The sequence below is a fragment of the Cydia splendana genome, chromosome 20 (assembly GCF_910591565.1).
Source record: "Cydia splendana chromosome 20, ilCydSple1.2, whole genome shotgun sequence".
Taxonomy (NCBI): domain Eukaryota; kingdom Metazoa; phylum Arthropoda; class Insecta; order Lepidoptera; family Tortricidae; genus Cydia; species Cydia splendana.
Window position 1 is genome coordinate 6,769,499 of NC_085979.1, and position 22,156 is coordinate 6,791,654.

General features: G+C 45.4%; 2 protein-coding genes across 2 annotated transcripts in view; both read left to right on the forward strand.

The window, feature by feature from the left end:
• Nucleotides 1–21,243, forward strand: part of LOC134800630 (uncharacterized) — a 36,162-nt gene extending 14,919 nt beyond the window's left edge. The window contains exons 10-18 of the mRNA XM_063773115.1: nucleotides 329–475; nucleotides 8,603–8,782; nucleotides 9,830–9,946; nucleotides 10,562–10,707; nucleotides 11,434–11,674; nucleotides 12,050–12,283; nucleotides 12,576–12,671; nucleotides 13,375–16,560; nucleotides 17,371–21,243. Of these exons, the coding sequence (XP_063629185.1) occupies nucleotides 329–475; nucleotides 8,603–8,782; nucleotides 9,830–9,946; nucleotides 10,562–10,707; nucleotides 11,434–11,674; nucleotides 12,050–12,283; nucleotides 12,576–12,671; nucleotides 13,375–16,560; nucleotides 17,371–17,496 (4,473 nt within the window). The 3' untranslated portion in view covers nucleotides 17,497–21,243. The remainder of the gene's footprint in view (nucleotides 1–328; nucleotides 476–8,602; nucleotides 8,783–9,829; nucleotides 9,947–10,561; nucleotides 10,708–11,433; nucleotides 11,675–12,049; nucleotides 12,284–12,575; nucleotides 12,672–13,374; nucleotides 16,561–17,370) is intronic.
• On the forward strand, nucleotides 494–6,057 carry LOC134800804 (uncharacterized). The gene is made up of 4 exons (XM_063773358.1): nucleotides 494–624; nucleotides 2,931–3,152; nucleotides 4,525–4,655; nucleotides 5,913–6,057. The coding sequence occupies exons 1-4, from the start codon at nucleotides 511–513 to the stop codon at nucleotides 5,914–5,916; spliced, it is 471 nt and encodes a 156-aa protein (XP_063629428.1). The 5' UTR covers nucleotides 494–510; the 3' UTR covers nucleotides 5,917–6,057.
• Nucleotides 21,244–22,156: the final 913 nt, after the last annotated feature.

Below are 22,156 nucleotides of genomic sequence, written 5' to 3' on the forward strand. Positions count from 1 at the left end.
ACGGATTTTCTAAAATGATATAAGTGATATAACGGATTTGCTAAAATTTTGAACTAGAATAGTTACTCTTATTATTCGTTATATTTAGTAGACATCGGTCGGAAGCCAGACTCTTAATTTTTAGATCTAAATTTTACTCTTAATTAACACCCGGATAGTACCTACTGTCTTATCTTGGAGAGTTTTAGGTAATGTCATATTTTTTTTTTTAATTCCAAAATCTGTAATACTATTTGCAATATTTTACATCATTCTTAATATACAGCAGCAGCACTGAGACACGATAGAATTTAAAAGAGCATTTTAAACGACGATTATTTTTGTCCAGACCTCACCCCGACAGTTAGTGCAACCTTGCTCCATGACATGTGGTCGCGGAGTGCCCACGCTGGCCTGCGGGCTGTGTCTGTGCCTCTACCACCCCGCCTGCGCCGGCCTCACGGCCCCTAGACCAGAGGGGACCTTCTTCTGCAAGGTAAATATAATAGACAGTTGGTGCAACCTTGCTCCATGACATGTGGTCGCGGAGTGCCCACGCTGGCCTGCGGGCTGTGTCTGTGCCTCTACCACCCCGCCTGCGCCGGCCTCACGGCCCCTAGACCAGAGGGGACCTTCTTCTGCAAGGTACACTATATACTTATCTTTTTATTTCACCGCGACAGTTGGTGTAGGCTCTATGACCTGTTGTCGCGGAGTGCCCCACGCAGCACATACGCACTACCTATTTGTAATTTTGATGGCGTGTGTTTTTTGTATGCAAACGCATGTGAACCGCGTTTTTAACCGTTAACTAACAGTATCAATGGGGTGACACTCCTCTTTTCGGCCATTCTCGGCTCCGTTCGGCTCAGCATTGCTTCGAGCAATTATTAGGGTCGGCACAACTTGACGTCCCTTTGCGTGCACGACCACAGATAAGGACTTGAATTTTGACTACCCTAAATAGCGGAAAGGATTAGTGCCATATACTAGAAAGGGACAGCATGATTCGGCCCTGAATCGCTGTCAAATTTCGGTTTTGTAGGAAGTGTCCTTTCTGTACGGTAGTACTATTACACTCGCGTGCAAAAGTATTGCATCACTCTGCATTTTTTCGTCTGCACCCAATATCTTTGTAATTCTATACCCGATTTTGAAAATTTTGGTATCAACTGAAAGCTTATAATGTAACGCATTAGAAAAATGGCAAATACAATGAAATTTCGAATCTGAAGACTACATAAATCTGAAAACAGAAAGTAGTCGCATAATGTTCCAAAAATAAATCTGCAAACTTAAGAATAAAAGTTATTTTTTTAATACAATATCGATTATTATTATTTAATTAATACTTGGTATTGCCACCCACGGCCTTCCCTTCACAAACCAAGTGGTTTTTCATAGACCTAATTATTTTTTTAATGTGATGATGAGGAATAGCGTCCCACTCCTCCAGCAACGCTCACTTCAGCTCCTCAACATTGACCAGGGCAGGATTCCGCTTCCAAACCCTACTTTTTAGGTAGTCCCACACGTGTTCAATGGGGTTAAGGTCCGGGCTCATCGCTGGCCAGTTCATGGTGTCGATGCCCACTTCGAGAAGGTAGGCTGCGGTGGCCCTAGGGGTATGACACGGGACATTATCCTGCAGTAGGATGAACCCCTCATCAAAAATACCGGCATAAGGAACAACATGTTCCTCCAGGATATCAGTGATGTACTTGGCAGCTGTCAATCCACTCGCACGGCCCTCGCCAGGCACGAAAACCAGCTCTGTCCGCCCGTCGTAGGAAATGCCGCCCCAGAACATTGCGGATCCACCGCCATTGGCGACCCTTTCGGAGAAGTAACATTGAGCGAACTGTTCTTCTGGCCTTCTGTAGACTCTTTCTTTTCGGTCACATCCATTCAAGCACATTCTGCACTCTTTCAAGAAGAGAACTGGGGTCCATTGCTCAATGCTCCAGTCCTTGTGATTTTCAGCAAACTCTCTTTAGGCTGTACGGTGTCGCGCCAGCAATCTGGGCCCCGCTGCGGGCTTCCTGGGTATCAGGTTCGCTTTCTTAAGTCTTCTTCTTATTGTCCACTCACTGGCAGCCACTCCTCGTACCTCACGCAGACGCTGCTGGATGGCAATGCTTGTCTGGTGTCGATCTCGGAGAGATGTTGTGACAAATAAGGGGTCGTCCCTCTCTGATGTACACTTTCTGCGGCCGCTTCTTGGTCTTGAAGTAAAGGATCGAGTCCCCTGGAACCTCTGGTAAACTCTACAAATTGCAGATTGGCTTAAATTCAGCTCGGCAGCTACTGAACGTTGGCTACGCCCCGCTTGCAGGGGCTGGACGATTTGGCGGACTTCAGCTTCAGTGGTTTCCATTGTTCCAGATGTTTTTCACGGGAAAATACGCGGAGATATGTAACGATCGACTTCTGATAAGTAACTGATAACAACCCCTTTCTGCCCACCGTTTTATAGGGGTCAAGGGTAGCGCAACTCGTGCGCGTGATAACGTGAAACCGCTCACAAATCGGGAAAATGCCGATAATTTGAAAAAATACTGGGTCGATTTCCATGTTTTTTTACTTTTCGTAAAGCTAAAACTTCAAGGAACATGATTACATTAAAATAATTTGGTGAAATTAACCAGTTTACAAATATATTGGATGCGGACGAAAAAATGCAAAGTGATGCAATACTTTTGCACGCGAGTGTATTTACTCTGTGACAGTATGGAATTGTAGCGCCGCCGCGGTTCAAACTACAAGTGCGTGCAAGGCCTCAATTTGGAATACAGTTTGTCAAAGGACTGTCTCATTTCAATCATAGACAGAGAATCATACTATCTTTGTCTTACTCACTAGTATTAGCACCCAAAAGAAAAGGATGGAGTATAGTTTTCCTGGTTCTTACTGACTGACAAATCTGTTTGACCAAGTATAATCTGTTTCAGAACTGCCGTAAGTCCAGTTCGCCGTCGTCATCCCCTCCGCCGCTGACCCACAAGTCTGGTCTGACTTCTCTAGTGGCGCCGTGCGCGCGCCGCGCCGCCCCCCTCCCCCTCCCCCTCCCCCTCCCCACGCCCGCGCTGGTGCCGCGGCCGCGCCCCGCCGCCGCCGCCGCCGCCGCCGCCGCCGCGCAGCCGGCGGACAAACGAGTCACGCTGAGAATGAAGGTACAATACTAAGCGCTGATTAAGGGTCGGTTGCACCAAACTGTTCGTATCGTTAAAGATTCCCTAAATTTTTATGTATGGAAAGTTTCATAGTAAACCGCCGGGGCGCGCCGGCTGACGTTGATCAGTCTGTCAAATGTGGTTGGTGCAACTGGCCCTTAGACGGCGCGCGAACTCGTATGCGATTTTAGTTACATTGAGGACTATTACTTACGTCCAATTCAGCCGACCAATCAAATACCGCAACGTAATGAAACTCGCATGCGAGTTCTCGCACCGTCTAAATGAACCTTAACAACTTAAAGGTAGACGTCCACAGGGCCGCATCGCACGCAACGGATTTTAGTATTAGGTCATTACCTATGAAATTGGCGTTTTGTTCGGAGAATTTCAACGAAACACGAATTTCCATACAATTAATTTTGCGGATATTTTTTTGATGGCTAATTCAAACCAAACAAAATTTTTCCAGTAATTTTTGACACCTTTAAGGTATGTTTTCAATATCTCCATTTCTTGAAAATTGGTACCATTAGAAAAATATAAGTAATTTTAATACTCGAACCGACAGCACATGAAAAGACCTATTTTCAAGGCTTAATTCTGAACACTTAACAATAAAAAATAACAATTAATTGTATGTAAAATCGTTGTTTATTGAGTGCACTGTAGTTTTATTGTAATTGTGTATGTACTTTTGTAAAAAAAAAAATCTAGGATCAGACTTATATCTATGAACAAAAACGCCAATTTCATAGGTAAGGACCTAATATTTGTAAAGAAAGTCACACAAGTGCGTCCACTGATCCGCACCGTGCGATGCGGCCCTGTGGACGTCTACCTTAAGACGCCATTGGATGTTATTACACTTTAAAAACTTAATTATATAGTGATAAATAATAAAGTTCAGTTTAAATTTAATACAATATTTGAAAGTATCTTCACTGGCTCAGTGACCCAAAAAGGATCTTGGCCTCTGACACAAGAGATCGCCACTGACACAGGGCAGACAGGTCTTTTAGAGCTTCGTCATTCCAGCGGTATCTGGGACGCCCAGACGGACGTTTTCCGCCCGAAAGTATACAAAAATATATAAAATTATGCATAGTTTTTTTCTACGAATCAATACAAAATAATTGCAAGTATTGAAAATTTTACGTGAAGGCCTTATGACTAGACACGGCGAGACATGATTGGAGTGGTCAAAGTCATTATAGTTTACTGAAGTGTTGTATAATGAATTCATTTCAGTTGAGTTGGGATCTACATAGAGAAAAGTATGCGTTTATAGTTTGGGCTACGAAAGCGTAATTGAAGCAAAGTAGACGAGTAAAAATATTTCAATGATGATTTTATACATGTAATGTTGCAGATGGCAGGCGGGCCGGACGGCGCTCGTGTGTGGGCGGTGTCACCTGCGCGTGGCTCGCTGCCGCAGTCGCTGGCCGTGCTCAACGGCCGCCGCTTCATCGTGGTGCCGCGCGCTATAGTGCAGCCTGCACCGTGCGTACACACACACACACACACACACGCACACACATTTATCAATTGCCTTTGAATCTATTACAAAATATACAAGCACTGTCACCTACAGTGACACCGTTTTTCACGGCTATGGAAGGGCATCACTCTTATATAAAACCTGTAACTAAACACCCCTGCCCCTCCCCTCCGCCTTCGGCCATGGCAACTGCCCATCCCCCCTGCCCCGATCAGCTGGCGACGCCCTTGGGGCTATGTATTTGTAAGCCAATTCAAGAGAGGCATTCACGACCACAAGCTTGGCAGGTTTAATTTGTTAGTAGTAAATAAGCAAATAGGTACTACGCTGGTCAGTGGCTCCAGGATCCAGTATTTAGATTTGGAATGGGTTGACTTAGGATTTTGGTTTGAAAGGGGTATGAATCCAAGAAGGGTATTTTTAGGGAGGGACCCTAATATTTTCCGTGTAGTGACTAAATTCGTTACTGACGGCTGGTTTACTTATCTGTGAACATAGACTAGGAATCCTCTAGACCGAGTTTAGAGCAATTTTTTCATGCAACCGATGATGCCAAAAATGCGGGGGTGCGCGGGACGAGGTGAGCGAAGTCCCGTGCCGTGATTGGTCCGTTCAAAGACACGGACGTCACACAAATACACTTTCGACTCGAACATGGAGTAAAACTACCGTATGCGTGGCAGAGGGGGTAGCGCGACTATGCTCAGTCTGGAGGATGTTTTGTCTGTGTCTGCGAATGATCTAAACTACACGTCATGGAGTTTACCCCCCCCCCCCCCCCCCCCCCCCCCCCCCCAACACACACATGCAAATATTATGTAATTGACTATTCATTACCTATTTTACGGGCATAACTTTGAAAATCTGTACTTATGCATCGATACTTGTAAAAAAATGGCAACAGAGCATAACTCGTTTTTAAACCCTAATTTATTCTCTAGGGGGATAAAAGGGTGAGCATGATCGGACACCGGTTGCATTTTTCCGACGAAAGTATTACATGCATATCATTTTATTTAATTTTGTACAGAATTTATATACCTAAAATTTTTTTTATCGAGGTTTTAACATTTCTATTATGATTGTGAAGTACAGGCCACTTATAAATTATCTATCGAACGAATAAAACGTGGTTTTATTTTTAACAATTAGTCATTACGTTGGACGTCAAAATGACATAAAATGCTACCGCCGGCCGATCACTATAATGAGCGCCCTTTGCGCTAGTACTAGTAATTAATACATGTATTTTGTTTCAGATAACAACAGGGCGTCAATGAGACGGGCAGCGTCACGCTGCGATCTGTATAATCACAATTAACTTAACACTAAGATCGATTAAGATGATATCGTTGGATGCAGGATTTAATGGACTACATCAACGCCAGGGCTTGGACCCTTTAGAGTGTTACCACACCAATCGATCGTCGACGTCGACCGATCGATTTGTCTAGGTAGAAACTAGGTGAATTAACATAGGTCATTTGTTTTTACCTATTAGAAGGATTATGGACATTATGGTTATAGCAGACTATGAATTGTATGTTTTTGTATTGGGCTCTCACTGTGGAACCTAAACTATTGAGCCGATTTTCATGAACGATTTGGCGAGGTACACAGAAAAAACAGAGGCCGCTATAGTGACCTAAGCTTATTAAGTAATTTTGAGCACAACACTAGATAACATAGCTGTTGTTGGTATCAATTTTCTAGAAAATTGTCCTATCGTGGGGTAAATTACCCCATTGTCTATATCTAACATTGGCACCTTCAACCTTATTTGATGACTCCTACAAATATAGGAGCTATAGACGGGTACTTTTCAGTGCCAAACATTGTGTAGTTTGCCTATAAAAGAGGGTAATTATACTAAATCCATGATCTCTTTCTGTCACGTTCGTATGTGTAAAAAAACCGGACAAGTGCGAGTCGGACTCGGTCACTGAGGGTTCAGTACTTTTTAGTATTTGTTGTTATAGCGGCAACAGATATAAAACTTTTTGAAAATTTCATCACGTCACAATAGCCTAGTGTGGGGCCACAGGATTTTGATATTTATTGTTAACAAGGTTTTTTAAAATAAATGTTATTCTATTATAGGTCCCATTTTTACCCTTTGGGTACGGATCACGGAACCCTAAAACAAACTTTATCAATCCTCATAAAAGCTAGTTACATTTTCAAGAAACTCTGATATTAAAATCGTGTAAAAAAATTATGATGTAACCTTAGACCCATTATGTAGGTAGTGATGAATTGATGATATTGTATCTGTTACGGCAAAATATAAAATAAGTTAATATTTAAATTACCACCATCCACCACCATTTTAATTTAATTAAGAAACTATAATTAAGAATTATATGAGGTTAATTGTTACTTTACCATTACCATAATATCTCAGTAATCTATAAATAAATAACACGCCTATTTTATAAATAAATTTTCCATGCATGTGTTTGTAAGGTATTAAAATTTTATACAAATTAGTGTGTAGGTAACAACCAATATTATAGTTAATATTTTCCTAATTGTTAACTTGATTTAAGGGAATTTCATTGTTGCGTTGATCCCTTTTAAACAATTTGGCAATATTTATTGTATTAAGTGAATTTTATTGATGTAAAACTTAGGGGTTTGTGGTGATTTTTTTTTTGTCAAAATGGATCTAACTGAAAACAGAAAAAAACGTACTTAGCAAATCCAAGTTAAATATCGTGTAGATAAGCAATTGTTGTTTACATATAAAACTACTAGTGTACATACATATTCATTAAAACTCACGATATTTTAAACAGAAATATTGCTGAATTTAAGTCGGCGTTAGTCTTTTGTTTACAATTTATTTATTTGGTAATTAAAGTAAACCCTTAATTTCTGTAAAGTCAACCAATTTGATTTCTAGGCCACGATACAACCTTGTTGCTCTAACTGCTAGATATATTACATACATCGCTCAATAAGCATTATCGTAAAAGATGAACAAATTGATTCATTATGACACTGTTCTAAATTGGTTGAATGTACATATTTACTTTAGTGACTATACTGAAAATGTATTATTCGGTAATGTTTAACAGCTTTGAGCGCATGTCTAGTAAATAACCCAACATTCGATGTTGAGTACATAGATACAGTCAGCAGCAGAAGTAGCTAAGCGGATGAGGTGTTCAAATGACCTTCACACGCTCTTATTCTCTAAACTAAATAATAAAGATGTGTTCAGTTCATTTTGATCACCTCGGCCACTTAGCAACTTTTGCTTCTGACTGTACATTTTTTATTTTTGAGTAACAAATCCAAAATGTAATTCTATTTGTTTTTTTGCAGGATTTTTGAACCGTTAAAAATGATTCTCTTACAGGTCACTTATTTATTGTGTATATATATATATTCTTACTTGTGTTACTGTAGAGGAAATGTATCGAACTAATAAATCTTGTAGCCAATATCGTTTTTGTTTGCTATAGCGACCTTTTACAAGATATAAAAGGTAAGGTATTTTACGTTCAGTACAAGATATTATAGGTTTCATTCACAGATGGCGTTTAAGAATTTATGTATTAGGTGTGAATAATCCTTAGTAGTTTTCAGGCTAACATTTCGAGAATTGACGCAGTTATAATTAAGTATTATAATTGGTACGGGTTTTTTTTGGTGTGGTACTTTATGTATGTTCAATCTGTAAAATGATACGGCGCGATAATTTGGGGAAATCATACATGGATTGTTCACTTTAATACATGCAATTCGAGTTCGTGTGCCGTTGCGAATATACAATTCGATCTTTCTTTAACCCTTTATCATTCTCATGCCAATATCGTTTCAACAAAAATATTATTTAAAATGATTAGAGTTACTTTGATATGCGCGCATGTCAACTCGCGTCTTAAAGGGTTAGAATTGAGAACGATTTCTATTAAAGAAAGTATTTACCATCAACTAACAGGAGTATTGTTCCACCAGTGACTCAAAGCCAGTGCGAGGTCGAGTGGCGAATGGCGCCGCGCCGTCGCCCACCACCGACTCGCCGCGGCGAAGAGGAAGACCCAGGCTGGACGAAAACATCGACCACTTCACTGGCTTCTGCCAGAAGGCGAAGGAACACAACTATAATGTGGCTGTACAGGTAGGATATAAGTGTTGTTTCACCAGTGACTCGGCCGGTGCGGAGTCGAGTGGCTAATGATGCCGCGCCGACGCCTGCCACAGACTCGCCGTGGCGAAGAGGAAGACCCAGGCTGGACGAGAGCATCGACCACTTCACTGGCTTCTGCCAGAAGGCGAAGGAACACAACTATAATGTGGCTGTACAAATAGGATATAAGTGTTGTTCCACCAGTGACTCTGCCGGTGCTGAGTCGAGTGGCTAATGATGCCGCGCCGACGCTGCCACCGACTCGCCGTGGCGAAGAGGAAGACCCAGGCTGGAGCAAAATACAGACTACTTTACTGCCTTCTGTCAGAAGGCCAAGGAACACAACTATAATGTGGCTGTACAGGTAAGAAGCGCATTATCTTTGCCGGTAAACCTTAATAAATAAAACGGACGTAAAAACAATTGCTATAACAAGTACAACTGGCCCACTCGGATACAATGGAATACAGAGTTCGACTCATTTGTTTGTGGGTTTCATCGGCAGTTTCACATCACCAAATACTCCAAATAGTGATTTCCGGAAATAAATGAAAAAGGTGAAACGAGACCCGCGTTGCTATGCCGAGTAGTCGAGGACAAAAAGTCTGCAAAACAGAACTAAGGAAATACCCAATGTAGTGGCCTATGACCTACTAAGTATTTGTTATATATTTGGAGACATTTACGCTCTGATACATAGCATCAGTATCAGAGCGTAAATGTCTCCCTCATGTCATTGAACATATTCTTATGCTATTTTTGGATGCCTGATAGAGAAATATCGTTAAAAAAATTCCAAAGAAATTAGGCTATCGAAACACCTGTGATATTTACTCATATGTCTTCATTACTACCATTTGTAGATATGTTTGACGCCACGCTATACAATTTTTTACCATCGTATTCTCACGGAAACGCACGAACGTGTTATGCTATTTCAGTCAGTCTCAATACAAAAAGTGCTGAGGTTGACTGAAGTAGCATGACAAAACCGAACGTTTCCGAACTTCTTAGCTAATCGAAGTGTCATTGTTCCAGATATTCCAGTACCTAGGCATGCGTGATTTGGCGCATTGTGCGCGCGTGTGCCGACTGTGGCGGGATCTGGCCGCCACGCCACAGCTCTGGCGGCACGTCAGGATGAAAAATTCACACGTAAGTATTTTAATGTGTGGCATATAGCAGCCTGCACTTTCTCTCAAGCGATGCCGTTTGCCAAGATTGTTCTTTGGGTCAAAGTAAGCTGGTCTAACACCTCTTAGCTACTAGTTAGGACAGAAATAGAGCGCAGAAGGGAGTACTGGGTCTGTCCTTGTAACCACGTTAACCACGGGTTAAGGCTTTTCTCGGAAACGTTCGTATTTGTCATGCTACTTCAGTAAACCTCTGTACTTGTTGTACTGACTGACTGAAATAGCATGACACGTTCGTACGGGTCCGTACTACATCAGTACTCATACCCTTAGACATTCATATTAGGAAAGTTTACGATATTTCACCCTCTCGTATGAAGTTCCGCTCAAATAAAGAGCATTTTGTGCTTATCACTACAATAACGTAATTAATTAATCAATTAGGATTAATTATAATCATTATTTAAATATTCGTCTTAATTTTAATAATGTCATATGATGTTGACGAGCAGGCGCATTAGATATTCAATGACATGCATTAGAAACACGATATTGTACGCCAAACACTGGCTCACACTTTATTAACATAATGATAATTTCTAATATCGTACAATAAATTATTTATATTTGTATGTAGGTGAGCGACTGGGGAGGGTTATTCGCGGCCCTACGGCGGCACGGCACGAAAAGGCTGGACTTACGCAAGATGCTGTTACCGCAGAACGACGCCGTGTTCTGGGAGCAGTTCGGAGAGCATGTCAAACAATTGGACGAGCTAGAGAGGTATGTCAGTACTGTACTGGGACTCCAGTGCCCTGTTTATCAAAAACTTCTAACTTGTAATACAAGTGGAAGTCCCTTTTTGACAGCTTTTGTTAGAAAGGGACTTCTACTTGTATTACAAGTTACAAGCTTTACGGGCATAGGACTCCTGAATTTCGGGACATTGAGAGTCAAGATTCTAGCACTCCCAGGAAAAATACAGGATTCTGACGAATTGACAAAGCATACTTTTCGCAGTGTGTAATTTTTTTTATTAGGTACATTCATTGTTGACATGTCCGGGTCCTGAGCCCCAAAATCCGGGGTTTGTAGGCTCCTTGTCTTGTCTAACAATACAACACGTTTGAAGGACCGCATGTCCGGTTGGAAGACTATACGGGGCTCGGCAAGTGTTATTTTAAACGTCAAACTTCTATGAAATTATGAGTATATGGGCATTTTCACTTAACCGTGTACTCACCATTAACGGCCGGTTAGTAATCGTCACAAAACTGACGGTCAATGTCAAATCCCATACATTTTGTCAGGAATGTGACCGTTAGACGTTACTGAACCACGACTTAAGTCGCGCTTTAAAGTACAAGTTAAAATAAAAATGCCCATAAATAACACTTGCAATGCGTATGCTATCAAAATCGTTGCAGATTTTTCTTGGTCTAACTCTATTTTTATGTTAGTCCCGCGGGGCCTGGCTTATCTCTGGCTCACCTCAAACCTCCCCCCCAGGATAGAGATGTGCCGCTGCCCCGCCAGCGCGGTGGAGGCGGTGTGCCGCGGCGCCTCGCACCTGCGCGCGCTGTCCGCGCTCGCCATCCGCTCCGCGCTGCTCGACCCCGCGCCTCTGGGGGCCCTGCCGCAGCTGCGCGAACTCAGGCTCAAGAGCATGGCGGGCTTGTCGCTCACGAGGGATTTACAGCCGTTGGCGGCGCTGACGAGGCTCACGCATCTTTCGCTCACCTCCATCAAGGTTAGTCTCGAGGGCACGGAAACCTAGAAAACGACTAACATGAACTTTGCGAACGTAATTTGAAAAGATGATGACATATCGTCAATTTTGTATCTATCTCAGTTTGGCAGTTTTGCGTCATGCATTTTACTGAGTCAACGTTAAAATAATTGGAAGATATTATTAGTTATTTAAAATTCAAGTTGTATGTATTTGATATTTTAAAACAGAATTTCATAAAAAAATATATTGTAAGTTATTAAGAACACAAAACCATATATTTTTTTGTTCCTTGTTGTTTTAATTTCAGTTAAGTTCTAATTTCCTTGTTTAATGACGCCGCACACTTGAAACGCTAAAAAAATCAAATTACTAAGTTAAAATATAATTCCACAGGAACTAGGTTGGTGCGCGTGCGACGTAGTAGGCCAACTTCCACAACTCGAGTCGCTCGAGCTCGGCGAGTGCAGTTTTCGCGCCGAGTTCGCGCTCGTGCTCGGCAAGCTGACGCGTCTAAAGCGGCTGCGTTTAGAACGCGGAACCGCTCAATGTGCGGCCCCGGCCTTATTGCGAGCGGTGGCGCTACTGCCCAATCTTACTAGCTTGGAACTTGTCAATTTTGACGTCAAGGTGAGTCTAATGTTCGCTAGATGTCGCTTTAACATCTGTAATACTATTGAAATGCTCTTAGAAAGCTAGCGGCTGCGGCTAGAGCGTGGCACCGCTCAATGTGCGGCCCCGGCCTTACTGCGAGCGGTGGCGCTACTGCCCAATCTTACTAGCTTGGAACTTGTTAATTTCGTTGTCAAGGTGAGTCTAATGTCCGCTAGATGTCGCTTTATCATGAGCTGTAACACAATAAATGATCTTAGCAAACTGACGTGCCCAATGAAAACTAAATATACCTCTATATTTGTTACAGGTCGGTTTTGACGACGCGCTGGCCGAATGTAAAAACATACAGAGGCTGCTCATCATACCCACGTACGTCTCGCAGTCCGCCACCACTAATAAACAGGTATGATATTTCTTACAACAATACCACAGCTTTTTAAAACATTCAAAATATAGGTAACGCAAAATTTTAGTTTTTAGAGCTCCGCACAAAACTGTACACGGAGCTCTTATGGAATCACTTCGGTCTTGCAAATCAGTTAAGTGCGTTTTTAATATTGAACTGTTACATGTTGAAATGCCATGAAAAGAATCACACGGACACTAAATTATATTTGCAAGGGCAGACTCCAGCCAAAACCTCACTTTACTGGGTCAAAGTCGGGTATACAATAGTAAAAAAATTCAAAAACATGTTTGAATTCAGTTGTTTATTGTACCTTGCATAGCAGTATAATTTTATAATTTTTATAAATTAGTGATATAGCCAAGCGTCGTCAAGAGCAACATTTTGAACAGAATTATAGTTACAGACTAAACGAGGTAATAAAATTAAACCCGCGTGATATCCTTATCTTCTATCGCAACTTTCGCGAGGCGTGCCATATTTTATGTGCTCTTCAAATTTCTTGGCTTAACACCCCTCTTAATATCTATGAGAGAAAAAGGAATAAAATGACTGCTGACTAAATCTGAATCGTTAACCTTGCTGTTTTATAATAGAGCCTTGTCGTGAACCATATACTTACGGCGCACGGATAGTTAACATTAGTCCTTACCTTTAATATCGAAACTCAATGAGATCATAAGTGAACTATTTTGTTCAGGTGCTAAGCGGCGTGCTGAGTCTGAAAGACACGCTAACCCACCTAATGTGGGGCGTGACCATCGAGCTGCTGCGCGTGACGGAGCTGTTCATCGACCAGTGCGAGCAGGGCGCCGAGCGGCGCCGCGACGTCGGCGAGTGCATCCCCGTGCTCAAGCCCGTGCCCGGCTGCAGGCTGCCCCCCGACCACACCAAGCAGGAGCCCCGCACACCGCCGCAGGTATACACAGTGCGAGCAGGGGCCGAGCGGCGCCGCGACGTCGGCGAGTGCATCCCCGTGCTCAAGCCCGTGCCCGGCTGCAGGCTGCCCCCCGACCACACCAAGCAGGAGCCCCGCACACCGCCGCAGGTATACACAGTGCGAGCAGGGGCCGAGCGGCGCCGCGACGTCGGCGAGTGCATCCCCGTGCTCAAGCCCGTGCCCGGCTGCAGGCTGCCCCCCGACCACACCAAGCAGGAGCCCCGCACACCGCCGCAGGTATACACAGTGCGAGCAGGGGCCGAGCGGCGCCGCGACGTCGGCGAGTGCATCCCCGTGCTCAAGCCCGTGCCCGGCTGCAGGCTGCCCCCCGACCACACCAAGCAGGAGCCCCGCACACCGCCGCAGGTATACACAGTGCGAGCAGGGGCCGAGCGGCGCCGCGACGTCGGCGAGTGCATCCCCGTGCTCAAGCCCGTGCCCGGCTGCAGGCTGCCCCCCGACCACACCAAGCAGGAGCCCCGCACACCGCCGCAGGTATACACAGTGCGAGCAGGGGCCGAGCGGCGCCGCGACGTCGGCGAGTGCATCCCCGTGCTCAAGCCCGTGCCCGGCTGCAGGCTGCCCCCCGACCACACCAAGCAGGAGCCCCGCACACCGCCGCAGGTATACACAGTGCGAGCAGGGGCCGAGCGGCGCCGCGACGTCGGCGAGTGCATCCCCGTGCTCAAGCCCGTGCCCGGCTGCAGGCTGCCCCCCGACCACACCAAGCAGGAGCCCCGCACACCGCCGCAGGTATACACAGTGCGAGCAGGGGCCGAGCGGCGCCGCGACGTCGGCGAGTGCATCCCCGTGCTCAAGCCCGTGCCCGGCTGCAGGCTGCCCCCCGACCACACCAAGCAGGAGCCCCGCACACCGCCGCAGGTATACACAGTGCGAGCAGGGGCCGAGCGGCGCCGCGACGTCGGCGAGTGCATCCCCGTGCTCAAGCCCGTGCCCGGCTGCAGGCTGCCCCCCGACCACACCAAGCAGGAGCCCCGCACACCGCCGCAGGTATACACAGTGCGAGCAGGGGCCGAGCGGCGCCGCGACGTCGGCGAGTGCATCCCCGTGCTCAAGCCCGTGCCCGGCTGCAGGCTGCCCCCCGACCACACCAAGCAGGAGCCCCGCACACCGCCGCAGGTATACACAGTGCGAGCAGGGGCCGAGCGGCGCCGCGACGTCGGCGAGTGCATCCCCGTGCTCAAGCCCGTGCCCGGCTGCAGGCTGCCCCCCGACCACACCAAGCAGGAGCCCCGCACACCGCCGCAGGTATACACAGTGCGAGCAGGGGCCGAGCGGCGCCGCGACGTCGGCGAGTGCATCCCCGTGCTCAAGCCCGTGCCCGGCTGCAGGCTGCCCCCCGACCACACCAAGCAGGAGCCCCGCACACCGCCGCAGGTATACACAGTGCGAGCAGGGGCCGAGCGGCGCCGCGACGTCGGCGAGTGCATCCCCGTGCTCAAGCCCGTGCCCGGCTGCAGGCTGCCCCCCGACCACACCAAGCAGGAGCCCCGCACACCGCCGCAGGTATACACAGTGCGAGCAGGGGCCGAGCGGCGCCGCGACGTCGGCGAGTGCATCCCCGTGCTCAAGCCCGTGCCCGGCTGCAGGCTGCCCCCCGACCACACCAAGCAGGAGCCCCGCACACCGCCGCAGGTATACACAGTGCGAGCAGGGTCCGAGCGGCGCCGCGACGTCGGCGAGTGCATCCCCGTGCTCAAGCCCGTGCCCGGCTGCAGGCTGCCCCCCGACCACACCAAGCAGGAGCCCCGCACACCGCCGCAGGTATACACAGTGCGAGCAGGGGCCGAGCGGCGCCGCGACGTCGGCGAGTGCATCCCCGTGCTCAAGCCCGTGCCCGGCTGCAGGCTGCCCCCCGACCACACCAAGCAGGAGCCCCGCACACCGCCGCAGGTATACACAGTGCGAGCAGGGGCCGAGCGGCGCCGCGACGTCGGCGAGTGCATCCCCGTGCTCAAGCCCGTGCCCGGCTGCAGGCTGCCCCCCGACCACACCAAGCAGGAGCCCCGCACACCGCCGCAGGTATACACAGTGCGAGCAGGGGCCGAGCGGCGCCGCGACGTCGGCGAGTGCATCCCCGTGCTCAAGCCCGTGCCCGGCTGCAGGCTGCCCCCCGACCACACCAAGCAGGAGCCCCGCACACCGCCGCAGGTATACACAGTGCGAGCAGGGGCCGAGCGGCGCCGCGACGTCGGCGAGTGCATCCCCGTGCTCAAGCCCGTGCCCGGCTGCAGGCTGCCCCCCGACCACACCAAGCAGGAGCCCCGCACACCGCCGCAGGTATACACAGTGCGAGCAGGGGCCGAGCGGCGCCGCGACGTCGGCGAGTGCATCCCCGTGCTCAAGCCCGTGCCCGGCTGCAGGCTGCCCCCCGACCACACCAAGCAGGAGCCCCGCACACCGCCGCAGGTATACACAGTGCGAGCAGGGGCCGAGCGGCGCCGCGACGTCGGCGAGTGCATCCCCGTGCTCAAGCCCGTGCCCGGCTGCAGGCTGCCCCCCGACCACACCAAGCAGGAGCCCCGCACACCGCCGCAGGTATACACAGTGCGAGCAGGGGCCGAGCGGCGCCGCGACGTCGGCGAGTGCATCCCCGTGCTCAAGCCCGTGCCCGGCTGCAGGCTGCCCCCCGACCACACCAAGCAGGAGCCCCGCACACCGCCGCAGGTATACACAGTGCGAGCAGGGGCCGAGCGGCGCCGCGACGTCGGCGAGTGCATCCCCGTGCTCAAGCCCGTGCCCGGCTGCAGGCTGCCCCCCGACCACACCAAGCAGGAGCCCCGCACACCGCCGCAGGTATACACAGTGCGAGCAGGGGCCGAGCGGCGCCGCGACGTCGGCGAGTGCATCCCCGTGCTCAAGCCCGTGCCCGGCTGCAGGCTGCCCCCCGACCACACCAAGCAGGAGCCCCGCACACCGCCGCAGGTATACACAGTGCGAGCAGGGGCCGAGCGGCGCCGCGACGTCGGCGAGTGCATCCCCGTGCTCAAGCCCGTGCCCGGCTGCAGGCTGCCCCCCGACCACACCAAGCAGGAGCCCCGCACACCGCCACAGGTAACCACACTGTTATAGTAGCCCTCAAGCGCTCAGAGGGGAGGAGGGTCTACACCACACCCGTGACTCTCAAGCGCTCAAAAAGGAGGGGGGTATACACCACCTCAACTGCTAACCGGAGCATATAGGCAGCTCGCGGTCACCACACAGAGGCTCGCGTACTAATTTAGTATCGTAGTAGTATTCGTGATGCTCGAATCTTGCCATTCTACCAGTAAAATTACGCCTACGTGTAGTGACCTCTTTGTAAGCGCGTCATAACATAAATACGTCGCCTGTGTAAGCAAGCAAGCGATGTAATAATACAGCTTAATAGGGCAAGTTAAATAAATGAAAATGTTTATATTAAACAAAATTAAATTGAAGTTACCATCGTTAGCAATAAGATGTATTTACTTAACAATTAACTAGGCAATTAGCTAAGTCTACCCATCTATGTTTAAAGGGAGTTCTCTCTGCCAACAAACTGTCCTGCAGTTTGGCAGAAGAAGAAATTGTACAAATGGGGTTTATTTCACCGGAATAAATGATTTATTTATTTATTTAGTGTGGCAAGATGTAGAAAAATGGCCGATTAAGTCAATCAAACATAAAATTATTTAATTGACATGAAGTTCTCATTCCAGCAATTTAAAAATTACGTATGCTACTTGAAGGTTAATCAATACTTTTGTTCCGCAGGTGGAGATCCTCCCGCTGCCGACGCTGCAGCGGCTGCTGTCGGCGCAGCTGCCCAACACCAAGCTAAAGCTGCTCCGCATACCGTTCCACGCCACGTGGCGCCAGTCCCTCGCCGACTTCCAGTAGCCGACGCGGCGACGTGGAATACTAACACTAGAGTACGTCTAATGCTACGTTTACACGCTGCGGAAATCTCGACAAGCACCCATAATCGCAAGCGTGTATCATGCGACATAAAATAGTAGAAATAAAATAAAATGGAACTATGGTCTGTATCTTTAGGTATTTATATAAAAGTACACAAACAATTTGTACATTTTCGGGTAGTTAGAACATTAAATTGGTTAGTCAACCAAATACAAAACCGCCTGAATCAACTTTAACTTACATTATTTGATCATGTAATGTTTTCATCTACCCTAAACTGGCTTATGACTTATGAAGCCATTTGAGGGTAGAATTTGTTTACTCTTTTTTAAATACCTAAAGATACAGACTATAAATTGTTGCCATGTTTAAGCAGTAACGTCAAAAATGTGACAGTTGCGTAGGAAGTGGCGCCCTCTATATTTTTTTACAGTGTTTAGCTTGGCTTGCGTGACCTTGTAGCCGATCCATTGCAGTGTCGGTTTTTGTACACAGATAAAAGGAATTTTGCGGCAAGCGCTTGCGACGTATGTACAGTCAGCAGCATAAGTAGCTAAGCGGGCGAGGTGTCCAAAATGATGTACGCGACTTTATTGCTGACTGTACACGTGGGCGGTTTTTGATTATATTTTTAATAAAAATATGTCAAACCAAACGCAAAAGCCGAAATTGCCTGTCCGGAATACAATAACGTACTTGCAAGCATGCAAATGGCTTTCGAGCGTTTGTACAGGCTTGGAGCTTGTAGGCGTTTGCCAAGTCTCGGCAAGCGTGTAAATGTAGCATAAGGTATATGTGTACCAACTTGGTATAATCGACAAAATCTACACCTTATATATTTCATATTTTCTGTGGAATTTGGTGTTGTTGGTTCCACTATGTCGCTTTCTATGTTGACGCAGAGTTAGCTACGCGGAATAAGCCACTTTATAAGGCAGAGGGAATATATTTCCCATCGGATTTTGAACTTTATTTCATATTGATAGGGCTCATTTTTGCATAATTTCTGACATCCTTATGCCTTATTTAATTACACAAACGGGTCTACCGCGATATAATTTCATTGTTTGTTTGCCTACCCCGAACATTTTTATAAACTCATTTCGGGTAGTTTAGTTGTGTTTTAGTTATATTTCCGTTGACATTTACTGGGACGTCAGTCTTTCCGTGACCACAGCTGGTGCAACTCAGTTGAAACGTCGGAATTTAAGGTAAAAACAATGAAAGTATATCGCGGTAGACCCGTTTGTGTAATTAAATATGTGTACAGAACGCGAGAGTTTAAAGTGTTATACCCTTATGCCTTATACAGGGTTAATAAAATTCCCTAAGACGAATCTGTAAATCGATACTAAGGTACGTTACAATCTTACAATACGCTCACATTTTCAACTCTTCTAACTACTGAGTTTTTCAAGCGTATGGCGCGGATAATGCATTTTTTAAAGCGCCAAACCAAAATACGAAACCAATGAGAGGACGAGTTTAAATTGTATTTCTAGATCTAAGGTAAAACCGTTCGTTTCTTACCTTGTTCACTGAATTTGAAAGGTCTATAACACATCAGGAACACTCCTTTAATTGCATTTTAAATATTATAATCACCTTCAAATGAAAGTGTTACACATTTTTTAAGAAATCTTGTGTTTCTTTCTATTGACATTGAAAATCTCGTTGTATATATGGTTTGACATTCTATTATATTTCTTGACGCATATAATCAGTTTGAATTCCAACTAAAAATAGTACAATGCACAAATGCTCTAATGTGCGAGACAGATACAGCAAACAGATTATCACCAACATATCTGTACTGTTAAGGATAGGGTAAACTATACTAATCTCGCCCCCATCCAATGATTGGCCTATTAAACTTTATGTTAAATCAGCCGTGGTGATTTTCCTACAAAAATATAGGCCAATGATATTAATTGGCCAAGCATCGGCTAGTTTACCCTAAAAAATCTACAAATTCCACATGCCAAAATGTAGCAATACAAAAGACCTATTGAGGCTAATTAAACTTTTAAATTTATCGATCCATTAAATACTTCCTTTGCCTGAACTATAGGGGGCAGCATAGGAGCCGTCACGATTTTTGGCGCGAGGCGTAAATGTGTCGTTTATGCTTCCGATGTAGCCCACAAGACGGCAGAACCTACTATGCACAAGGAAACGTACCGACGAGAACGGAAGATTGTAGCACTTGCTTTGGCAATGTACATGTGCACATACGTTTCCGATTCAGGCCACAAGATGGCAGACCCTCCAACGCGCACGGTCCCTATTAATCTACAATATCATTTTCTGATATGTAATAGTGGTAATAAATATAACACCAACTGTACAACTGCTTTAGGCATTTTCCTGTATAAAGCAATAACTAGATTCAATTGATAGTTGAATGTTATTATTTTCAAGAAGATTTATTAGCATAATTAAATATTAACTTCGCCGTAAAGTAAATAATTCAGGAAACTAACCCACTTAGCGCCACTTGCACCGTCGGACTTACCCAGGGTTAAGCGGTTAAATTGTTAACCAAGTGTCAAATTGTACTGGTAACCATGGTTACTCCAGGTCTAACCGGTTAACCCCGGGTTAGAGAAATGGTACAAGTGGCACTTAGATAGCTTGACTTCTGAATAGCTGACTAGATTCAGTATTTACTAAATTAAAAATGGACTAATATCACTAATAAATTTGCGTCAATTTTATCGATGTCAAAATTTTACTACTATTTGGATCTCATTTCTAAAATGTGGTTTAAGACGATATAGTATGAACACCCTTTAAAATTAAGGGTTTCTTAGGGTGGTATTCCACCTGCCCAATTTCTTTTTTCAATCTCATTCTCACTCTCTCATTAAAGCAAAATGTGAGACGCAATACACATTGGACTAATATATTGGACAGATGGAATACCACCCATAGAAAAAATAGTTATAATTTCAATCAAAAATGGTTGATCGATACATTTTAATGGAATAATGTTTGATAGCGTTTAATGGTTTGTTCATATAAGGAATGTAAATATAACAGTAGGTATTAGATAACGTTCAGTGCCTACACTTGGTTCTTGGCCAATCAAAGACGGATAGTGTATCGATATTTTGTGTTTAATATTAATTTCAAAAATATTTTAATATAGGCCTTGATGATATATAAATAGTTGGTAGGTATAATTTGGAAAGATTATGTTATAACATATTTTATTATATTATATATCATGTATGGAAAGTACAAGATGCCGTGATCGGATGTCACATATTTTTGTATAGGTACTGTCGCCGTCAGATATATAGGAGCGGCCAAGGTGCTCACAAATATATGAACACGCACCTATGTCAAGGCGTTAAAGTGCGTGTTCAGATAATTTTGAGGACCTCGGCCGCTCCGATATATCTGATGGCGACTGTGCATGCAACGGAAGATGAGCTCATTTGCTGCGCGTGTTCATAAATATCTATACTTTTTTTCACCTTATTGCAATGGAGTAAGGTGAAGAGATGTATACATACTTATGAACTTGACTGTACGCTCATTTACTTATTTTCTGTTTTAAATAATGGAATAGGCATTTCAATTTGAATTTGCGCGCGCAAAATTAAAATAAACCTATTTCGGTCTTTGTCTATAGTATATTAGTAAACAAAATCGTCTGGTGTAAAAATTATGTTTTATACATTAGTAACAGTGGCGGAGAGTGGGCCTTTGTCGTTTTAACACTTTCGCAACCAGGCAAAATTTCAAACAATACCCCAGAAACCGACAGTACTCGCTAGTCGGGCAACGACGTGCAACTCAATGCCGCACGCCGCGAACCCGCTAGTCGGGCAAGCGGCGGACGCTCAGGGCTGTGCCAAGTAACTTTCGTATAAGTACGTGGATAAAATTAAATCTGCTGTCTCATCTGTTTAGGCTCCCCGTTTTATCAATTATCACAATGCATTCAGTGGGGCAGTAGGAAATGAATAAAATCACACAAAGCCAAATCATCAACAGGCAAAACCACAAAGTCCAGTAAGAAAGCAGAAATCACAGTTGTCCAAAAAACAAGCCGAGTCGTCAAAATGAAAATTAACACAACACAACAACGTCCGAAGCACATCACAAACCATTACGGAATGGCTCCGATTGCAATTTTACACCGAGACCGGGTTGAAAAAAACCCGGGTCGCAAACTTCAAATAGATAAGGGATGGTAAACAACATCTCCAGGGTTAAGTGTATGATCACAGTAACTACATTCTTTTGTCAAAGAAGTTGCGACTTTATTGTATGTGTACGAACGTACTAATTATCGTAACTATTCAAAGCTACTTGTTACGTTTTGCTTCCACGCAGTTGCAGTGCAGTGCTGTTTTATGATGACTGACCTATTGTCTTTTTCTGAGAACTGCCGCTTAGAAGTTAGAATGTTGTTAGGTACTTAATTGAATTTCTTGGTTTATTTTTCTCCGAATTTTGTTTCACAAAAATCATCCTATGAGTACTCATGAAATAGATGTATACCTATACTTACTAAATATTCGTAAACACAAATTAGGTTGTACGATTTACGAAAATTCTAACTCCTATTGATACATACCCGTGTATGCAATTTCACGTAACCAACTAATAAGAATTTTTATTTTGT

Bases quoted from the DNA above. Each gene is read 5' to 3' on its own strand.
- LOC134800804 (XM_063773358.1), top strand. From the start codon at position 511: ATGACATGTGGTCGCGGAGTGCCCACGCTGGCCTGCGGGCTGTGTCTG. The intron at 625-2,930 runs GTACACTATATA...AATCTGTTTCAG, and splicing joins AGGGGACCTTCTTCTGCAAG to AACTGCCGTAAGTCCAGTTC. The intron at 3,153-4,524 runs GTACAATACTAA...GTAATGTTGCAG, and splicing joins GAGTCACGCTGAGAATGAAG to ATGGCAGGCGGGCCGGACGG.